Source organism: Amborella trichopoda, chromosome 8 (genome assembly GCF_054954075.1).
Source record: "Amborella trichopoda isolate Santa Cruz 75 chromosome 8, AtrichopodaSantaCruz75HAP2 v2.0, whole genome shotgun sequence".
In the NCBI taxonomy this organism is placed as follows: Eukaryota; Viridiplantae; Streptophyta; class Magnoliopsida; order Amborellales; family Amborellaceae; genus Amborella; species Amborella trichopoda.
Genome location: NC_142343.1, coordinates 33,369,298 through 33,393,733, shown reverse-complemented (window position 1 = coordinate 33,393,733; position 24,436 = coordinate 33,369,298). Strand labels below are relative to the sequence as shown.

General features: G+C 32.7%; 1 protein-coding gene across 1 annotated transcript; it reads right to left on the bottom strand.

Annotated features, from left to right (window-relative positions):
* Positions 1-825: 825 nt before the first annotated feature.
* LOC18425916 (protein MAIN-LIKE 1) lies at positions 826-1,812 on the bottom strand. Its single transcript, XM_088874692.1, has 3 exons — positions 1,378-1,812; positions 1,123-1,287; positions 826-1,020 (listed from the first exon to the last, which is right to left on the bottom strand). Exons 1-3 carry the CDS (start codon positions 1,810-1,812, stop codon positions 826-828), a joined length of 795 nt encoding a protein of 264 aa, XP_088730818.1.
* Between the last annotated feature and the right edge of the window lie 22,624 nt (positions 1,813-24,436).

Below are 24,436 nucleotides of genomic sequence, written 5' to 3'. Positions count from 1 at the left end.
AGGCTGATTCAATGAAAACTACCACAATATAAGATTTACAGCAAGCAATGGACGAAGAAATCAAGATTTAATAGTAACCATAATGCAATTCCCTCAATGTACAATTTTGGTACATTGAAGGAAATTACAATAGTGATTTCAGTCGTTCAACAACCAAACTTCTTCCAATTTTGGTTGTTCAACAACCGAATTATTGATTGCGAAAATCTAGGGACCTTCTGAAATTCACAGTCACAATTTCGGTTGTTCAACAATCGAAATTCTTCCAATTTCGGTTTTTCTATTGTTGAATGCGAAAATCCAAGGAGCTTCTGGAATTCGCAATTGTGATTTTCATTGTTCAACAACTGAAATGTTGACTGCGAAAATCCAGGGACCTTCTGGAATTCGCACTCACAATTTCTATTGTTCAACAAATTGTTTTTTTAATTTTAAAATGTTTAAATAAGTGGGGACATTGGTGTAACCATTTCCAATATACACCTTTACATTATATATATATATATATATATATATATATATATATATATATATATATATATATATATATATATATATATATCGAGAGAGAGAGAGAGAGAGCACATCAAACTTGAAAGAATTTCCAAAAAAATAGAGTCATTTACAGCTTCCCTTCGAAACAATACAAATGTATTCAATGACCATTACATTGTCCTTTATGACCATTACATTGCAAAAAAATACAATTATGGATGATGCCTTCTCTTGGGTTGATACTGCTTCTTTCTCGTGCTATGTCTTCTACGCTCTTCAACTGCAGCTTGTGTGGATGGAGCCAAGTCTTCAACAGTAGTCCAACTACTCTTACCCACTATATCTTGTCTGTGATCTTCTTGGAATGCCCTGTTTAGCTCCAAATTGGTGGCAAACATGATCTGGCATGTATGGCTCGACAATATCATCAAAGATAAGAGTCGTTATGCACATTGCAGTTTGGAATGTCATATGCTTGTCATCAGAAATGGCTTCAGTAGGCTTGAAGTACAAATTCCATATTACCTGTTATATGAAGTATAATTGCACATGTGACAATCAGTCAATAAAAAAATTACAAATACTATAATATAATTGAAAGTAATGAATATCAAAATACAAACTGACCTCATTCGGTTGGAGGTTATCTAATTCATGGCTAATGGGAGGCATCAAATTATGTGGATTGCAATAATAATTGTTGGGTGGCTCCAATCGTTTTGCCCTTAGCATATTTGGAGATATATTATACGGTATGGGTCTCATATGCATAATATGCTCATAAGACCAGCACTGTACTATATCAAAATATGATAAGTTAAAAAAAAAAATTCTAAGTAGTCTAAAATATTATGCTTATATCTATACAAAAATTAAATTTACTTGCATAAGAGTGGCAGAACCACTAAAATACCTTCGCTTGAAAGTAAAAGCTTTTCTAAGGGAACGATATAAATATGCGAGGATTACAATACCCCCTACAAATCTGCTAGCTTGCTCAATATCTTCAAAGAACTGCAAGTACCTTGTTGGGACTGTTGCAACTGATGCATCAACGAAAATGGTAATGCTGATGAGGAAGAGTAGATAAACGCGAGTATATATAACTACTTCCACAGGGGTTGCATCAAGTGGCAATTCTCTAAAATTAGCCTTCAACCGTGAATGTTTTATGATTGTCAAGTTGCCTTCAGTGGGAAATATACCCAAATTGTTTTCTATGAACTCGTGGAGGTCACTAATAGCACGGCATGTAACAGGCTCACCATCCATAGCCAATCCTAAAATCTCGTACACATCAAATAAAGTTGGTGTCATCTCACTAATTTGAACGTTGTAATAGAAGGAATTGGTCTCTGAGCATTACCTCTTTGCATTGGCAGCAACCAAAGGATGATTATTTCGACCTGGTCGAATGATAGACAGAGCACCCAACTCAAACGCGTTCACTAATTGAACTTGCTCATCGGTTAGATGTCAATTGTTCAATTGAAATATCTTCTCATCGATTCTAATTTATTGTTTCTCCTGAAATATAATAAATAAAATGCATACAAGTCACAATATATATACACATGTACTTCCCATAAGCAATTGAAACAAACTACAATTTATTGAAAAACAACAAACTAATGGAAAGAGCAGATGAATATATTCATATACATGTCCTTCCCATATGAAATATGATGAATGTTCTAGATGAAGCTGTAACTAGCTAGGTTCCTGAGGACCTCTAGGGTATCCCCCCTCTGGATGGACATGACTCATATTCACTGAAATCGAGACACCAATAACTCATTATGCATATTAAAATTACATCATGCATTTGCATGTACAATGCTACTCTAAGACAAGAATGCGATAATAAATTTACATATCGAACTATAAATGGAGTTACTAACACATCTGCAACTAGTATGTAGTCCATATATCAGTAAATCATATATCACTAACAATGGAATGGGCATGAAGTATAGAAGGCAAAACTTTTGTTCTTATATGATAACCAAAAGAGTGTTCTATACCATCTCTGTACGTATTCAAAATATCTGCTATAAGAAATTTTGAGTTACAAAACCCACACCCATTCATTATAACTCCATTTCATACAACTAAAAGATTGGTTAAAAGGGCAAGAAATAAAGACACCTATTTTTTGCTTTTATTATAACTCAAATGTTATTTATAACAAAATACAAACAACAACATCCAACAACACAGAGTAACATCCAAAAATCTGTATTAAGCTACTAAATTTGAAATTACAAATCCAATATAGCACAAGTCATACATTTTCAATGATAACAGAGGGTGCTGTATTAAGCTATAGATTTCAATTTACAGATGGACTCATTTACATATAGTAACAAAACACAAACCCACATAAAATGAAACAAACAACATCCAAAAGCTTAAAAAATAATAGAAATAACCCCTAAAAATCAAAATAAGGCACTAATCGGTCAAAGATTCAAAGACATTCAAAATAAATAGAAAGCAATTTTATTATATTACGCATTTCAATAAGTTATACACTTTCAAATACAAAGGCATTGGCACAACAACACATTTAACTATACTAAGTTATTGATTTCAAGTTCTAATAAAACCCCAAAATTTGAAGTTCTCAATAACCCAAAATTTATAAATTTGAAGTTGTCATTTATGGATATTTATAGATATGTAAATTCCATCAATTAGACCCTATATCAACTGCTTCTACTCAAGTGTGAAATCCTAAATCACAATCTTATACAATGCTAAGTTCTAAAAATCGATCAAGAAATCAGATTATACATACCTTCACTACAAATTTGAAATCCGCAAAATGCCCTCAAAATGCGTCAACTGCAGTAATGATCTGTCAAAATACTTCTATCCAGATCTAAATAGCTATTGTGATTGTGAGAAAGGTAAGAGAGAGTGAAAATTGCAAGGACTGAGAATTTCTTCGACCTGTGCAACGCAAGAAACAGTTTCGGATTTTTAAAACAAACCCCGTTTAATTTCAGTTGTTCAACAATCAAAACTGGATTTTTAGTTGTTCCACAACCGAAAACTTTAATTTTGGTTTTTTACACCCGAAAACTCTAATTTTGGTCGTTGAACAATCGAAATGTGTTTTAACTCAGTTATTAAACATCTGATAAAAGGGTAAAATCATCTTTTTAAATGAATTTCGTTATGAAAGGGACAAAACAGATATCCTCGTAATAATGGAAACTAAAAGGTGGCATATTATAACAGATATTAGCGTAATTTTCTATATATATATATATATATATATATATATATATATATATATATATATATATATATATATATATATATATATTTATTTATTTATTTATTTATGGAAGATACTACAAAACGCATATAGGCGAAAATGAATAGTGATTTCACATACTCTCATTACCATTCAAACGTCATCGCATATATATATATATATATATATATATATATATATATATATATATATATATATATATATATATATATATATATATATATATATATATATATATATATATACTATGCAACGCCTATAGGCGCAAATGGAGTGATTTTGCCTACCCCCATCACCATCCAAAGTTCATTGCGCAGTCACGATTGTCCGGTAGTATTTCATTTTTTTTTTTTTACAAATAAAAATGACCTAAAATTTTGAGTGTGTATTCATCAAAAATAGAGGAGTCTTCAAAAAATATAAAAAAAACATTTTATATGAAAAATATTGACTAAAATACCCCAACAAAGTTTCAGGGGTATTTTGGTAAATTTTGTTTCACAGATACTTTTTTTTATATTTTTATTAAATGTGTCTCAGTAAGATGTATATACCCTCCAAATTTTAGGTTATTTTGATTTGTTTAAAATAAATAAAAAATAAAATATTACAGGACAATTATGTCCGCACGATGAAATTTGGATGGTGATGAGGGTAGGTGGAATCACTATTCATTTTCACCTATAGGCATTGGAAAGAATTTTATATATATATATATATATATATATATATATATATATATATATATATATATATATATATATATATATATATATATATATATATATATGATAAATGATCCTATAGGACCCTCCTCTACCCATGGGTGTGTAGGACACCAAAACATGCACGAAGCTATAAAAAAGTCAAGTCCTACACCTATGTGAGAACTTTTCTAGAGATCCGTGCCAACTTTAATGGTAGTACTTTGGGGTCCTATACACATAGGTGGGGGAGGGTCCAATAGGACCATTACTTTGTTGGAGTTTGGTTTGGTGAAATGGGGGCAGAAAATGGTGTTTTCATATTGTTTTCATGCATGCAGGAACATTATTTCAAGGCGATATTTTCTTCCTTTCGATAGAGTATTTATTGTGGATAAGAAGGGCAATTCATTATCGGAAAAAGAGATAAAATCAAGTAGAGAGAGAGAGTGTTTACCTCGCTAGTTTGCTTGCTAGAATTACAGTTAATGGTCTATCGAGAAAAATGCAACGACTGAAAAAGTGTATCTTGTATGGCTAATTGACCTATTTATATAGAGCCACAAGGTGGACTGTAGCAGTGGTTACATGCACCACCAGCAAAAACAAGTTACATGCAGCTCCTTAAATCACGTGATGGCTACTGTTACAGCCTCCTTTCACCTACATTTCATCAATAGCTAAGTGCACTTGCGCCATGTGTGTGCTTGTTGAACGCTTCACTTGCTTCGCACATGCACCTTATCTCTCCTTGGTACTTAAAGTATATTGCATAGGAATGGGTACTATTAAATACAGCTCAACAAAACTCTCTCCTCTTCAATGTAGGACTCAAACTCACATTTCTCTCTCTCTACATAAGCAATTTACGAAAAAAACAATGAAACCAAAGTTGTTTTGAAATACACTTAAGAAAATTTCAAACCAAGAATACTAACATATATATATATATATATATATATATATATATATAGAAAAAGATTTGCTACACCATCTCGCATACAAGGAATGAATGCGTCAATAGCCTAGATTATCTAGGCGTTTTTTCAACGACAGGATGCGCAATCGCTTGGGTTAGCATAAAAACACGTATGCGCCCCAGGGCAATTAATGCCATGTCAGGCTCGTTCACCGCCGTGAGGGAATATTTAGCAAAGTACGTGAGATTGGAAATTAATGCCATCTCAATGTTCCCCTCTCACTCTAAAATGTTTCCATCCTCTATCTCTCTTTAACTCTCTCTCTCCCCCACCCAAAATAATTGCCTTTCCACCTGGCCTCCCAGCATTCTCTCTCCAAGCACCTGGCCTCCCATCATTCTCTCTCCAAGCATCCTCTATCTCTCTCTAACTCTCTCTCTCCCACCCAAAATAATTGCCTTTCCACCTGGCCTCTCGGCACTCTCTCTTCAAGCACCTTATATTTCTCTCTAACACTCTCTCTTCCCCACCCAAACCACGACTTTCTACCTGGCCTCTTTGCAATCTCTCTCCAACCAAAACATTTACCGTCTTTATTGACACACCCTCTATCTCTCTTTTCCCCACCCAAACCAATCACCTTTCCACATCTGGCCTCTTTGCACTCTCTTCAACCAAAACATCTCCCTCCTCCATTGGTGCACCCTTTATCTCTCTCTAACACTCTCTCCCCCCACCCAAACCAATCGCCCAAAACTGGCCATTGACGCACCCTCTATCTCTCTCTTACTCTCTCTCTCCCCCCACCCAAACCAATCGCCCAAAACTGGCCATTGACGCACCCTCTATCTCTCTCTTACTCTCTCTCCCCCGCCCAAACCAGTCCCCAAAAATAGGCCATTGGTGCACTCTCTCTTTCCCCCACCCAAACCAGTCGCCCAAAACAAGCCATTGACGCACCCTCTCTCTCTCTAACTCTCTCTCCCCTACCCAAACCAATCGCTCAAAACAGTCCATTGATGCACCCTCTCTCTCTCTCTCTCTAACTCTCTCTCTCCCCCACCCAAACCATCCTGGCCCATAATTTCATTTTGTTTGATTGAAACTGTGGGCAAGGTTCTGGTATGCATCTTCGCTGTCATTTTTTTTTTTGGGTTGTTTGGATGTGGAAGCAATGGTAACTATATTCGCCATATAATTTCATTTTGTTTTACTTTATAATATGGTCCTAAAATTTGGCCTATAGTTTATGTTTATCAGCTCAAAAGCAGAAAAGTAATCTAAGTTTTACTCAAGAAACTTGATGACCTGAATTTGTGACTATTCGAATGAGAACATCCACTAGATGTAAGATCTAACGAAAATTGCAAATTTGAAGATATGAAAACAACAAAATATTATCAAGAGGCTAAACAACTAAAGTAACAAAAACTATCAATGATCAGTAGCCAGTATTAAAGAAACCTTTCTCATTACATAGACGAATCCCTCTTAATTGGTAACCATCATAGTAAGCATTGTTCTTGTATAACAAGCAATGCATTAAAAAGGTAGTGCAAGCATACCATAGGATGTTCATTGATCCTTCACCCTGATTCTTTCATTTACGAATTTAGACAAGCCTGAACTTATGCACATAAATTTCGATTGTGTGTTCCTTGAAAAGCCCTTCCCCAATCAGTCCTTCCTCCAACTATGCATCTCCCTCATCAATATGAAGACATGCACTAGTGTCCTACTGCATCCAAACATAATAAATTGAAATGGTGCTTCATGACATTTATTGAAATAGAGTATTGATTCATCTTGCTTTATTGTTTGTTTGGATAAAAACATTTTCAAAACTTCCATAGATAATCTATTATGGTTTTTCTTTTGTGATGTTTGTTTATATAGTGTTTTGATAGAACAACTCAATTGAGTTTTGCAGACTATATTTGCAGACTTCTACTTATGTAGTTTGGTCTTTTACGTATGGTCAGTTGAAAGATTTTTATGGAACCCACCATATCAATCAGTGTGACATCTTCCCCATGCCCAATTTTAGACAGCACGAATGACACCATTGAGACCATGGAGCAGGTTCTTTATCTTACACAAATGTGAGATGGGGAACATGGCGCATCAGTCAAGGGCCTGCAGATAGATGAACCATATATAGGGATGAAGTTTGGTTATGAGAATCAAGCCGCATATGAGTATTATAAAGAATATGCATTAGCCAAAGGTTTTGGTGTCCGTAACAATAAAGATGGTCAAAGGATTGATAGAGAGATCAATTGTTCTAAACAAGGGTTTCGTTGAGAGAAAGATAGGGTAGGTGGAAAGGTACACCCCGAATCAAGGTGTGGTTGTATGGCTAAGATGGGCTTAAGTAGAAATGTAAATAATGAGTGGGTTGTCACTAGGATAGTTAAGAAACACAATCACTGTCTTTTGTCTCCAAGAAAATCTTGTTTATTTCACTCACATCAAACAATATTAGGCGTTGCAAAGTTGATGATAGGTCCAATGAGCTCGGCATTGGTGAAGGCCAGAAATATTCATGACATTTTATAGAGCAATCTGAAGGGATTGATAATGTTTATTGTACACAAAAAGACATCCAAAATGTAATCGCTAACTCTAGAAGAAAACTAAGAGGAGAAGATGGCAGTCTTGTTATGCAATGGCTTTATAAAATGAAAGAATTGAACCCATCTTTTTTTTATAGAGTGAAATTAGATGAAGCCAATTACATCCTGAGCGTCTTGTGGGTAGATGCCTTTTTCTAGAGTTTCGTACTAGTACCTCTCTGATGTGGTAACTTTTGATACCACATACAAAACAAACACCTATGGTATGCCATTTGCACCAATTCTTGGTGTAAATCACCATCACAGTATAACTTTTTTTGGAGCGTGCTAGTTGAGATGTTTCTTGAATTTGATTGCCACTCTCATCGATAAAAACCCCATTTTTTATATCCTTTGTCAAATGCTTTATTATAGTATCACAGCATCCTGTATAATCTGCATCTACATAACCAACGACTTTCAATGACAAATTTCCAAAACACAAGCATACATTTTGTGTCCCCTTCAAATATCGAATAATCTACTTAACTGCTTGTCAATGTTCCTAACCTGGATTATACATAAATCTGGAAACAACTCCCACTGCATGAGCAATGTCAGGTCTAGTACAAACCATTGCACACATCAAACTACCCACTATAGAATTATATGAAACATTCTTCATCTTACTTTTATGTATCTCATTAATTAGAGAGTCCCTTTTTGACTACTTGAAATGTGCAGCTAATGGCTTAAAAAGAAGTTTACAATCAATCAAATTGAAGCGCTCAAGAACTTTAGAAATATATTCAGATTGACTTAACTAAAGCTTACATTGGTTTTTGTCTCTATGGATATGCATGGCCAAAATCTTCTTGGCTAGTCCAAGATCCTTGGTGGCAAACAGCTTGGACGTATCAAACTTTAAACGCATGATTTCACTGAATCATTGCTAGCAACAAGCATATCATTAACATAAAGCAACAAAACAATAAAAGAATCATATGTTGAACTCTTGAATTACACACAATGATCAAAATCGCAACTAGAATAACCGTCACCCTGCATAAGACGTCAAATTTCTGATACCATTACTTAGATGCTTGTTTCAAACCACACAATCCCTTTTTCAACCTACAAAGTAAGTTCGGATCGGTTTTGTTCTGAAAACCTTCAGGTTGATACATACAAATTTTTTTCATCAATATCACCATGCAAGAAGGCAGTTTTAATATCAAGTTGTTCTAGCTCCAAATTCAAGTTAGCAATTAAAGATAAAACAACTCTAATAGAGCTATGCTTAACAACATGAGTAAAATTTTCATTAAAATCAACATCAGGAATTTGCCCATAACTTTTCACAAGTCTGGTCTTGTATCACATAAGACTATTTTCCTCCCACTTAATAGCATATACCCACCTATTCTTTAATGCTTTCTTCCCATGTGGAAGTTCCACCAACTCCCACGTATCATTCTTATGCAAAGCATCAATCTCCTCCCCCATTTCCTTATGCCATCTTTCAGCATTAGGGCAATAAATAGCATCCTCAAATACTCAGGTTGACTGTTATCAGCATACAAAGCATAATATAAGGAAAGAGAATACCTTTATGTGGGCTTGTGAGGGCATGTGGATCTTCTCAATTCTGGGTCAAGTACAACTGGTAATCCTTCTTCATCTTGAATTAATTCAATGTCATCCACATAACTAGCATCACCTACATCAAAATTGTCTTGAGCTTGAGCTTGACTCTTTTGCACTAGTCGAGGTAAAATAATGGAATTTGGTTCTTGTATATCCACAATAAGTCTTTCTTGTTTTGACTCTTCCTGCTTCTTTTCAACAAACATTACATTCTCACTAAAGAGAATATCCCGACTTCTGGTAGTCTTCTTTGCAATAGGATCTCAAATCTTATAATCTCTATCATAACCACCATACCCAAAAAAAGCACATTTTCTTCACTTGGCATCCAGTTTGGCTCTACTTTCACTGGGCACTTGAACCTAAGCTTCACACACAAATGTTCTCAAGTATTCATATCACATACTATTACCTCTCCATAGAATTTTAGGTATCTCATCATTCAAGGGTGTACTAGGAGATCTATTGATCAAATATACAATTGTACTAGTAACTTCAGCCCAAAATTGTTTACCAATACCAGATAGTGAAAGCATACTTCTTACTCTTTCAATGATGGTCATATTCATCCTCTCAATGACACCATTTTGTTGTGGTGTCCCAAGAATAATATTTACTCTGTGAATGTTATTCTCTTTACGAAAAGTATCAAAAGCATTAGAGCAATATTCACACCATTATTAGTTTGCAAGCATTTTATAAATCTCTCTGTTTCTTTTTCAACCGTGGCTTTGAAAACCTTGAAAACTTCAAAAACATGATCCTTAGATGCCAATGGATATAACCAACAATTAGAATAATCATCTAAAAAGTGACAAAATAATAAGCTCCACCAAGAGATTTAACATTAACAAGGCCACAAACATCACAATCAATCAATTCTAATGCTTTACTTTTCTACGAGATTCATTTCTTTTAAAAGTAACTCTATGTTGTACCCATGGCACAATGATTACAAAAATTAAGAAATAAATGTTTAGAAATTGGAATAAGATTTTGAGTTTGTAATACCTTCATACTATACATACTGAGATGACCCAAACGGCTATGCCAAATGTACATATCCTTAACGATCTTCTCTATAGCATCATTCATTTAAGTTGTGCCATGAAGATTGTAGAGACTCCCATCTGTTTTCCCTTTCAACATTGTCATACAACCTCTTGAACTCTTCCCTGACTCATTTCCAAAAGTAACTATGAAACTAGAGTCATCTAACTACCCGGCTGAAATGAGATTTTTTTCAACTCAGGAACATGCCTAACAATTCGCAATGTGTGCTACTTTCCATCTGATTGCATGATAACAACATTTCCAATGCCCAATATTTTGCAAGCTCTATCATCACCCAAAATAAACTAAGCCACCATCCACATCTGTGTAGGATGAAAAATATGACCTTTCTGGGCAAACATGAAATGAAACATCAGAGTCTAAAACCCAAGTATCTGCAATAGACAATGATGTTCATGCAATACTAAAAGTGACCCCGTCTTCACTATCTGAAACTATAATTGCTTCGGTACGGCTATCCTTGCCCTCGACATTTTGTCTATTCTTCAAAGAATAACAATATTTCCTTGTATGACCAGGTTTCTTGCAATACCAGCAGGTAACCTTCTTGCCCTGTAACTTGGACCTACCTCTGCTATGAGATTTGCCCCTATTAAATCTATAAGGTTGGTCTCTATATTGTATTTTCCCTCTATCTCTTGATGTCGATACTTGATTTGATTCGGCAAGGCTTTGTGTGGATGCCTATCTAGTCTCTTCATTTAACAATGAAGTTATAACATCTTTTAAATTAAACTTGTATTAGTCACATTGGTAACCAAGGTATCCCAACTAGCAGGCAAAAAACTCAACAAAAACAACATAATACTTCTTCATCCAAATTCACTTTCAAAGACCATCATTGTATAGAAATTGAATTAAATTCATTCACATGCGATCTAATTGTAGCACCTTCTTTCATTTTCAAAAGAAATAATTTATTCATCGCATGCATTTTATTTGCACGAAAGGGTTGCTCAAAAATATTATTCTAAAGATTGACAAATATCTGCAGATGTTTTATATTGACAAACATCAAATAAAACTGATGGTGAAATACAAGGTCTAATAGCTGCCATACATTTTTTATCAAGAACATCTCAATCCCAATCTTCCATTCCAACAAGCATGGCCTCTTTACCTCGAAGCGGCCGATCCAATTCTTTTTCAATAAGATAATCTTCTATCATCATTTTCCATATTGGCCAATTACATTGATTTAATTTTTCAAACTCCATTGCCCTTTTCAATTTTCAAGAAAAAATATAGCAAATAAGAACAATAGCAAAAAAAAAAAAAAACCCTTCTTCACTGACACAATGAAGAATAAACCCTATGCTCTGATACCAGTTGTTGAGATTGATTGGTGAAAAATCAGAAAGGATTTATAATATTCATTGCTATTGTGCATTCATATCAACATAAACAAGCAATGGAAATTATACAATATTAAAGCAAGGACATAGAATGAAAAATCCAACACCATTCAATCCATAGAGCACAAAGATTTAACATGGTTTGGTCACAAATCGTGACCTACATCCACGGGAGAATGGTGCGACACTTAACTTACTGATTTGGAAAGATTACAAAGTGAAATCGAGCTCAAAATATCAATTTCCAGGAGTCATTTCTCACTCTAAATATAGCCCAAAAGCAAGGCACCAAGAACACCCAAAAATGGGTTCTCTTTAATACTTTCTCTCATTAAAACTGGGCACACAGCAAACCCATAATAGAGTTCAAGCCTTTTACTCACTTTCTCTCTCTAAAACAGAGTATACTAGGCTCTCAAGAGAAAACCTAATTGCAACCCAATCTCTCTATCTTTTTCTCACTCTATTTTTCTCTAAACAAAAGGGTTTTAATCCTTTTGAAAGAGTAAAGTTCCTACAATACCACAATCATTAGATTAGATGCAATCCAATTACCCAAACTAAAAAAAAAAAAAGTTAAATAAAACTCTCACATGTGTGATTTATTATCACACATGTAGCACTGTGCTAATTGTAGAAGGGATGGTGCCTATGAATGATCGCACTCGGGGCTCAAGCCAAGGAATTGAATAGGAATAGGCATTTCAAGGTGTTTCTATTTGGCAGGGAGAATTCTAAGTTTTTAGTGGCGCAAGTTCAACGAGGTTTAGAGTTTGGTCATGTTTTGTTACCGTTCAGTCCCTCTTTCTTAAAAGTAGGGATACATTGTCTACTCCTTAACTTTGTAACTGTACTTTGGAGGTTGCCTCATTTATTAATAAAACCTTAGTCTTAGCATTAAAAAAAAACTGATTAAATATACATTTACAATCTGAACTTGTAATGAGCCCTACTTTCTTTGATGTATGAAGTGTGTCTATGTGCGTACTGGTCGGTAATTTTTTCTAACACGCAATTGTAATGAAAAAGTGTGCATGAGTGTAATCACCATCCCATCTGATGAATGAGTGGCAATTGTAAGAAGGGTCCCACCTCAGGGGTCTTAGTGGGTCCCATTTCTAATTAAAAAAAAAAAAAGACAACTGGGGGCGGACGCTTCTCCTTTGTTGAAAAACGAAAGAAATAACAAATTCTTTTAAAAAAAAGATAATGATTGTTTTTGCTGCAATTGAAGCATACAATTCTTTTGGAAAAATTATATATAAACCCAAGTCCACATTTTCTATAGAATTCATCCCAACCTAATTTTTTCTCTCAATTTTTTCCGCAAAACAAACTCTCTATGCAAATATCCCCCAAGGAAAAAAGTTCATTTGTTTTTTACAGAAATACCCTTCCCGTGTACAAAAATCATTTTGGTCAGATATGACGTTGACGTTTGGACCCCAGTAGCACATTGTCGGACAGCACCATTACATTGCCGGATCGCCATTTACGAAAACTTAAATGTCAGACCACCCTAAGACAACTAGCACACCGAAACTTAATACTATCAGACAGCTCTTTACATAGTGATGGAGCCATGGAAACCAGTAACATCTACTGCTGGACCGCCCTTTTTAACTACGGGACCACAAACATCTACTGTCAGGCCACCCTTTGCAACTGTTGGACCGCCCTTTATAGAGTGTTCTACTGTCGGAACGCCCTTTACATAGTGATGGAGCTATGGAATCCTGTAACATCTGCTGCTGGACCACCCTTTGTAACTACAAGACCACAAGGTATTTTTTTATTTTTTGTTTTGGTTTGGAGGTATTTGTATAGAAATTTTATTTTGGGGAAACAAATGAGAGCGAAAGTTATGTTAGGTGTAAGTTGCATAAAAAGTGTGGTCTTGGAGTATTTTTTAGTAATTTGTCCTTTTTTTGGGTACATTTCTTAATCTAGCGCAAAAACATTAAATATAAAATAAAATTAGAAATCTCATTTAAAGTATTATTTTTATGTCAATAGTCAAAAAGGGCATTATTGTCGCAATAACTTGGCATCCTATTTATGTCCATAATTAGGTTTGTGGCCATAATAATAATCATGGTCTTACCAATCGGATACATGATCTTCAGGAACAAGCGTGTACCACGTTCTCTAGTTATGCAAAGCAGATGTAAGTGTGCTTTCTATTTTTTTTTCTTTCATTTTTAAGAAAGTGTGTGCCCTCTAAACTTATTCTTCTATTCCTTTTTTGTATATTATTTGTTATTTGATTTTAGTTTTTGTCTTTATTTTATCATCTTTATGTTCGTGCAAAGTAATGGCATGTTGACATTATTGAAAGAAAAAAACTTCCAAACAAAAAAAACTCAACTGCAATGTAAACAAGGACGGAATTTGGGCGTTACTGGAAATTGGGTGCCAATAATTCACATCCTCATTTATCCCAAAAAATATGTTAATGATTTGGATGTTCCAAATTGTAGGTTTTTCGGTGGACTCTTGGGCGCCATATTCTTATCGTATTTTCTTTGAGGATACTTGAGACAGTTTCAGATATTGGACACCCGAACCCCTCTATTTATCATTTCCTTCTTTCTTTTTTTCCTTTTTAAGTGGCCCACTTTGAGAATCTATGTTCGAATGTCTCTTTCCTTAAAAACCACAAGTTGGTGGGGTAATTTCGAACCTGCCACCTTTTTTAGGTAGATAATGGGTTTGAACATTAGATGTCTGAATTTGCACTTTTTCATTATTTTGTTAAGTGGGGCAGGTTGGATATTGAGTGTTAGAACCCACCCAGCTATGTTTTCGAAGTGTAACATGGGCTTAAGCATGTTTGAACTCGTCTCCCACTTTAAATAGGGATTGTACTTTATGAGAGAAGTGTATACCATGATACCACTTCTCTTTGTTATAGGGTGGTCACAATTGCTATTGGTTATTAGATGAACTAAAATTGGATGGCTTGGGATAATGTCGCAAAGTGCAAGAATCTTTTTGTTTTCCTTTGAGACAAGTCAATGACACAATTACGATCACCCAATTTGAAATCTAATGAATAAAAGTGATTGTGACATCCATGTATTAAAAGTTAATAGTCTTATTATATATTTTTTTACTTTAAAAAGGATTGTACAGACCTTGGTTCTCCGAACTCATCTCCTAAGTAAAGTAATACAAGTGGGAGGGTTCAGACACCCAATGTCCAAACCCACCCACATGTGATTTTGAAAGTGGGAGCACCTAAACATGAGTGGCATAGTACAGACCCCATTCTTTAAACCTTTCTCCCACAAATGAAAAAATACCTTAGGTAGGACACTTAGTGCCAAATTTGGGGCTAATTTGAAGATAAAGCCCAATAAAAAAATTAACCTTTGTTTAATAAATAAAAATGCAATTTTTTTTAAAAAACTAGCCAAGGGCGCATGCTTTGCATGTATGAGAATGCTATTTATGAGGATTTTTTCTCTGTTTTGTTTTTGTTTTTGTTTTTATTGAAATAGTTAACTTCTGTTGGATATTATTCTTTTACAAATAAAAAAGAGTTTTATTGTGCATATAGGGAGTACACACTTTCCTTCGACATTGGACAAATCACTGATCTGAATCAACAATTTGTCTGATTCCTAGGGATCCATTGAATTATGTCATAATTGGCCTAGTTTTGGATTGTAATTTCTTTTATCTTTTTAAATGACCAATTGGCAGCCCATTGACCTCTATTGGTCTCCCAGATTGGCAGTTCACGTCGTTGTTCTGGGTTTTCCAATATTGCTTTGCACTGGAATTATTTAAGAAGGAATGGCATGGAGTCTTCGCTGTAGTATTGTTGAGCCTTATGATGAGGTCTTTGACTCTATTCTCACCAATTGGTAGGGGCCCAAATCCCCAATGATTTTATCATTTTTAAGAATTACCTTTTTTTTTGGTATCCTTTAAGAAATAACAGTAGAATTATTCTAACGAATATTAAAAAATAATAATTAAAAAGTAAATGAAAAGTATAAATCTTTTGATATTTTCTATTTATTTTTTTAAATCAATCCAATTTCATGCCGGTAGACATAATTATTATTTTTTTATTCATACAATTATTACATCACAAGATAAAAACAGGTCTAATTGTATATATATTTGGTTCCAACCAATAGAGCATTAGATGAGCAAGAGCCATTGATAAATTTAATTGAACATTAAAAAATGCAAGAATACATCGTAGCATAATGTCTTTCAATCAAAGAAAATAAGTATTGCTGGATTATACCTGGAAAATTCTTGAAATAACCTTAAGTTAATACTATAATATACTAATAAAAAGTAATTAAGATCTATTTCAATAAGTTCGAATACTAATGATTCAAGGGTTTCATAATTACTACGTTTGTTACTTGCTGACGCTAAATCATTGTGAATACATATCGGAAAAATCAATATTTTCTTTTCAAACAAAATATTCTAAATATTGAATGTTTCATGTAGAAAAACACTCGTTTTCTTTCTTCTCCTAATTTTGTGATTGCCTCTATGTTTCCTGCTGTGCAGCAGCACAATGAAAATCTCTCCCTATTGAGAAGAAGACGCAATATATGTTGTAGAGATATATGGAGCAAATACCCATGGCAATGATATAGACGGGAGCTATATCCCTACGCTCACAGCTGTCCAAATACGCTGTTTCTATCACCATGTTCCCCGTACAACATATCAAAAACCTAAGAACAATAGTTTCATGCGTGCACTTGTACAATATGCCGTCTGGAAGTACAAAGCATTCATCTTATAGATAAATGCAAATAGGTGTTCCATCTAAAAATTGTAGTTAACTTTCCAAATGTTTTTTTAGTATAATTATTATTTTTAATTTTAAAAATTTATTTATTTTTTTATATTCATGTTCTTCATGTTAAATATTATATATTCTCAAAAAATTCAGATCAAAGAATATTAAAAATATATATTTATTGCATTTGTACATTTGCGGGCTTTGCCGTATGCTATTCAAAACCTAAACATCCTATATTCTTCTTAGAGGAGAGAGAAAGCAAATGCGGACACCTGTATCGCGAGATATTTTGATGCAAAGATAGACATTATTTTCCTTACATCTGGTTGGTTGGAAGTAACATGTTTTAAAACAGTCTCACAGGTTGGTGTACTCTCCTATAAAAAATTTCTTTACAAATACTTCCAAAATTTTATATTAGAAATAATATATTAACTTAATAGAAAAATATTTTTCCTTCATGGTTAATTTTTAATTTTATGTTTTATATGAGGCTATTTTAACATTGATTTTAAATAGGGTGTGGTTTGCATAAGGTTGCGATCATTAAAAATCCAAATAAGGTGAAGCTCCATATTTTATCATAAGATAGTAATATTGGTGTCATTGGTATCAAATATTTCAGGATGACCTTACAATCCATTTTCATCTCTAATTATGAGTTTTAATCTCCAAAAATGGTTTGAATCAAGTAGATCTATAAACACATGAAAATCTTGAAAATGAACGGTGTGTTACAAGATACACTATTTTAGGACTCGAAATATTTATCTTTTCACATATTCATACATCTCAATGTCAAGATTATTCAATAGAGAACCATCAAGACAACCTTTTACAATGGATTTTTGATGTGCACCTTAGTTCTACACTTTAAAGCTGCGACCTTATATAAACGTTTTCCTTCTAAATATATTGTTAATTATATTTTATATTATAAAGTATGCTATTGTAATATAATATTATATAGAGATTGTCTACAAATAAGTCATTTATCTTTTGTACATGGAAATCACAATCATTCTTGTCCCATAAATTTCAAAATTGATGGTTGTAAGAGTGTCATTGAATAGACACAAAGTTCCCAAAAAAAATTCTTAGACTTCGTGACTTGCCTCAAGTCATCCAATTTGACATCTAATGAGTAGGAATAATTGTGACCTCCATGTCTAAAAGATAAATGGTCTCTTTATAAACAATCCGTATTATATAAGGAAAACAATAATATTATTACATAATATATTGTATTGTACTGTAATCTGTTTTATATAAAATGCCACATGGTTTGGATGCCATGTGGTGGACATAAAATTTATACACAACCTGGTTAGGAAGAAAGGATATTAAGGTTTGGTTTTAGGCCTAGTAAATACGGTCGGGATGAAGATATACCATTTTTTACGAATAATATCTATTTTAATGATGCAAGAATTACGGAAATGAGATTACATCATCAGAAACTATAAATGAAGTCCGAGAAGCTCCACCCTTGGCTAGAGAATCAGCCAAGGCATTTGCCTCCCTATACAATGAATAAAAAAAAGTATTTATAAATTCCACCATGTCTCGGATTTGCAGCCAAACTGCTTTGAGCTCCCAATGAACTTTTTTATTACACCATTTATTGACATTCATCGAGTCATCTTCAACAACACAACAACTACCCAAACTTCTACTAATAAAGATCTTCAATCCCTATAAAAGAGCAAGCATTTCAACATGATTGGCAGTAATTACACCTATTGGCCCAACATAGGTGAAAATGCCATGCCCATTCGAATTCCGAACAAGTCCACTAATTCCGATCACAACTAGATTTCCTAAAGAGCTACCATCAAAGATAAGTTTGAGCCTCCCTTGAACAAGTGGTATCCAAATACTTCTTAGTCTACTCCTAAGAACAACCATAGAAAACAAATTATGTAGATTAATCAGCACATCCACCTCTAAATGACCCATACCTTCTTCACAACATACAATCAACACCATATGCAATGTTTAATATTTTTTAGAACTCTATCAAAGGATAGACAATCCCTAATAAAGGTTCTCCGATTCCATTCCTTCCATACTTCCCACATAACTACACCTCCATCAACCTTCCAAATCACACTGCTAGTCTTTGGTAGGTACAGGATAGCAAGGTGCATAATAACCCCCAATGCATTTTGATGAAAAATCAAACTTATCCCCAAGTGCCCAAAACACCAACGCCAAATCCTTGTGGCAAATGGGCAGTGTAAGAATAAATGTGCCCCCATATTCACCATCTTCCTTACACAAAAGACAAATGTTTGGCATAATTTACCCCTTTTAATCAAGTTATCAGTAGTTAGGATCTTATCCTGAGATGCAAGCTAAAGAACGACTTCAAATTTATGAGGTATCAGCTACTTCCAAATTTGAGCCACTTGAATCGATCATGAAAAAGCATCCCATAACAGGATTTCTCCGAAAATAGCCCATTACTTTTAAGCTCCTAGACACGCTCATCTACCGACCTCTGTGGGATATATACTTCATCAAATGCTTCCAAAAGCGCGTTTAATTGAGAAAAAAACTATCATTTATCCTACTGCGTGAAAGTTCACATTTCATGTAACCTGACTACCTCTCACCTTAAAGATATCAGCGACCGTAGCATTGGGATTAGTCTTCTTGTCAAAGATCGCCAGGAAAACAAATTTTAGCGGTTTATCTCCAATCCACTTATGATGCCAAAATTTTAGCAACAATTTTAGCAACAATTTTGTATAGGCTAGTGAGCAAGCTAATGAGTCTAATATCTGACAACTCAGTAATGATTGATTTATTGGGAATTAAAGGTATATACACGGAGTTAACCCCCATAAAGATCTCTCCCCTAGCCAAGAAACCTTTAATAATCTCCAACAGTTCCCCCTTAATCATTTCCCAAAATTTTTGCAAAAATAATGTAAGGAAAATCCATCTAGTCCAAGTGCCTAGTCTCTCAGTAAGGCAAAAACAATCTTCTTAGTTTCATCTAATGAAACGTCATCTTCCAATTGATTTTGTAATTCAGCCGTCAAAACTTTGATGGGTACCCTATCCATCCTTGGGGTGAATCTCACTTTAGAAGTCAAGGACCTCTTAAAGTGACAATGAAGTACACCATTTGTTGCTGCTTTGAACACATTGACCTGGGTTTTGTGGAAGGCGAAGCGTTGCCATAAAGAACAAGAGAAGGAGGAATATAGACATTGTGTTCCTACAAGGAACAAGAGAAAGAGAAGCACAAGCCTTTCCTTAAGGAACAAGAGAGAGAGAATACATTCAGAGAGTAGTGGTACAAATGGCTTGAGGAGAAAATGAATCGTTGCTATAAGAGAGAGAATATCTATTTTATTTTAGCGTTTTAAAAAAAACCCCAAAAATATGTAGTATTTACGAGGAAAGACTAACCCTCTTGTTTCTTTATTTTTTCCCAAGTTTACTTTCAGTCCGATATTGTAAACATCAGACAGCTTGTTCATGTTCATTTTTATTATTATTTTTATATTCATAAGGCCATCCAATGTCAAAAAATGGAACGGGATAATTTATAGGGCGGTCCAATGTTTGAAATATCGAACCGTTGTTTGTTCAAATTTATTTATAACAACACGTAATCGCTTGTGTTACCTTTAAAATTATATTATGGTCCATCGGACTGCCCTACAAATTTTCTTGTTCTATGTTTTTGACATGAGATGGCCTTATACATATCAAAAAGTAACAAAAATAAAAATTAATAGGTGGTCCGATGTTTGAAACATTAGATCGAAAAAAAAATAGGAAAAATAAAAAATGTACAAGGGGTTTAGTCCTTCCATATAAATATCTCATATTTTTTTTCCGTCTTAGCTAAAACCCTAAAGTAAAATGGTACCGACATAATCTTAACGTGAGGAGAGCGAAGAGAAAGAGAAGAAAGACCGCCGAGAAAGAAGTTCACCGAAATATTTAGAGAAGAGTGAAAATCTACCTTCAAACCTACAAGAAGAAACAATCAAGCTCAAGAACAGAATTCCGAGATTTTTTTTTTTTTTTTCTCTCACCATATGCTTTTTAGTTGCGAGATTAGTGATGAAATTTTTACGGTCTTTCTCTCCATGGCTCTGTACTCCGAATACTTCATCTTCCTGAGCCTGTTCCCATATCCGAAAACCAGTCTTCCCCCTGAATTTTTACCAAAAACTAAAAATGGGCATTATACTATTGAAATTTGGGTTATCTTCATAGTCCATCTAAATCGTACAATCCCATATTCATCAAACCCTAACCAAGTACATTAAAATTTTAGAGGGATAAACTATATCAAATTTTAAATAGAGAAAGTACATGAAATTTTTAGTATGAGAAACTATCTCAAACAATTGTAGAGAGAGAAACTATCTCAAAATTTAAATTTTAAAGAGAGGGTTTATCAAATTCTAAATTTTAGAGAGAGTATATCAAAGTTTAGAGAGATACTCTATCAAATTTTAAATAGAGAAACTATTTCAAAATTTTAGATAGAAAAACTAACTCACACTTGAAGTTTTAGAGAGATAAAGCATCTTAAAATTTAATAGAGTAACTATATCAAATTTTAGAGAAAGAAAGTACATAAAATTTTTTAGAAAGAGAAACTATTGCAAAGTTTTTAGAGAGAAATTATCTCAAAATTTAGCTTTTAGAAAGAGAATGTATCTTAAAATATAAGAGAAACTATATCATATTTTAGAGAGAGAAAGTACTTAAAAATGTTTAGAGAGAGAAACTATCCCAAATTATTGAAGAGGGAAACTATATCAAGTTGTAAGTTTTAGAGAGAGAGTATCTTAAAATTTTAGAAATATAAACTATATTAAATTTTAGAGAGAGTAAAGCACCTAAAAATTTTAGAGAGAAATTATCTCAAAATTTTTAGATAGACATTTAAAATTTAAAATTTTGAATAAAAAGTATATTAAATTGTAGGGAGACAAACCATATAAAACTTTAGAAAGAGAAACTATCACAAATTTTTTATAGATACATAATCTCAAATTTTGAGTTTTAGAGAGAGAAAGTATATAAAAATTTTAGGGAGAAAAATTGTATCAAGTTTTGTTACCAAAGACATGGAAGTGATAGCAAGAAATCCATGAATTTTATATAGTTTATCCAAACAAGAGATTTTAGGAATATATGACAAAAATCCTTGATATTGAAAATCCATAGTTTTCCTAGGATTTCAAATATCTTGGACTCCTAATTTCCTCTTATGTGAACGGGCCGCCCTTAAAGTATTTGAGAGTTACGGATTTGACTGCTTCATATTTGAATTGCTCTGTTCATTTGGTCACCCAAAGCCAAAAAGGAGACCATATACTAAGTGAAATAATCAATAATCTTGAATAACAACTTATAAAATGGAGCGATACAATATCCAAAAGGACACAAAGAGGAACTACACATGTTGCTCTCAAAGGCACCATATAATATGTATGATTATAAAGAAAGTTTGGGATATAAAGAAAGTTTGGGATGGAACAAACAATTAATATAGTAATTTGTGAACAATCAAGATTTGGATTTTTTTTTCGAAATTCTTTTTGCCCTGTGATTTAACTGAACTTCTTTGATTGATTTCATTTGTGGAAAAAAAATTTTCTATCCATTTCCATAGGATGGTGATTTACTTGTCCTTCATCTGTGGTGATTATTTTTTATCTCTTGTTCTAGAATGTCTAATTATAGATGGAGTGACCTTAGAGCTATTGAATTGATCATCTGATATTGCTTTGGCTGAAAGCATGTTACTGATTCCTCCTCCATGCATCCCATGTTCCCTTGGAGATTAATAGAGGTTGTTTTTATGCACTTTTTTAACATGTTGCCTTGATCACTCATGGGCTAATTGGAGCCTAGTATTTGCGAATCCTGGTTTCTCTTCAAAACCTGGGTATACAGTTTTCAGTATTTTTAATACATGGTTTAAGGATCAATATCGTTTGTAACAAATCTCTTGTTTGGCTCATCTAAATGTAAAACTAGGTTTTGACAATAATAATAATAATAATAATAATAATAGTAATAATAATAATAGTAATAATAATAATAGTAATAATAGTAATAATAATAATAGTAATAATAATAATAGTAATAATAATAATAATAATAATAATAATAATAATAATAATAATAATAATAATAATAATAATAATAATAATAATAATAATAATAATAATAATAATAATAATAATAATAATAATAATAATAATAATAATATTATTATTATTATTATTATTATTATTATTATTATTATTATTATTAATATTAATAATAATAATAATAATACCAACGATGACAACGACAACAACAACAATCATCATCATCATAATTGTAATAATTATGCAAAAGTAAAATGTCCTTTTATTAGTATTATTATATTATAGTGTTAATATATTTCAATAATAATATAAAAATATAATAATACTAATATTCATAACGTCGATGATATTTCATAATCAATAGTGCAAAAATAATAATACATATAAATATTATAATTAATGATAATTATATGGTAATATAATATGATATTATTATAATAAGATGATAACATAGCATTATAATAAAGTATATTTGAATAAAAAACTATTTCAATGATATATATTTAAAACAATAATAACAACAACAACAACAATAATAACAATAGGAAAATTATTTCATCCCGGCTGGACTGAATTTCTATAATATCCGGTCCAGAGATATAAAGCATCCATCTTAAAGATGGATGCAAATAGGTGGTCCATCTAAAAACCGTTGTAACTAACGGTCCAAATGTTTTCTTGATATAATTATTAGTTTAAGTTTTCATTTTTTTTTTTTTGTTTTTCATATTCATGATCTCTATGTTAAAGATTATATACTATCTAAAATTACAATCAAATTATATTTAAAATATATATTTATTTCCAAGCCTGCATTTCTACAATATGTGGGCTGGTTGCATGAAAACCACATCCATAATAGTAATAGTACGCATAAATAAATTAGCCATATTATAATACCATAGTTATAATATAATTATTTAATTCAATTTTATTACATTAATTTAATATTACGTTACTAATAAATTGCTAGAATAAAATATGTAGTATTTTAATATTCACATATTACAAGATTAATATAATTACAATAAAATAGTATTCTAATAAATTATAATATTATATAAATATAATGATATTATATGTTATGATTACATTATAATATATTTATGTTATAATATTATAATACCAATATTAATAATGTTAATAATATTTTATGATAAATATTTGGATTCTAACAATAACAAGCGGTTATGTTAGGGTCCTCACACTATAGAGCATCTTATAATTGTAAACAAATTGTGGTCATTAATGTACTTTTGTTTAATATTTTGTTAATAAAGGTATTTTTTGTCATTAAGAAGGTTGTGACATCATCCACACAGGGTGTGACATCACCCAAATGGAAAACATTCTCTAATCACCCCTTTAAGAAAAACTTGAATAAATTTGTCTTTGTAATTCGATAATATAATCCCATCTGTCAGTATCAGGGTTAATCATATAGACCATTTTATAATCCTAGAAACCTCATGTGACGACA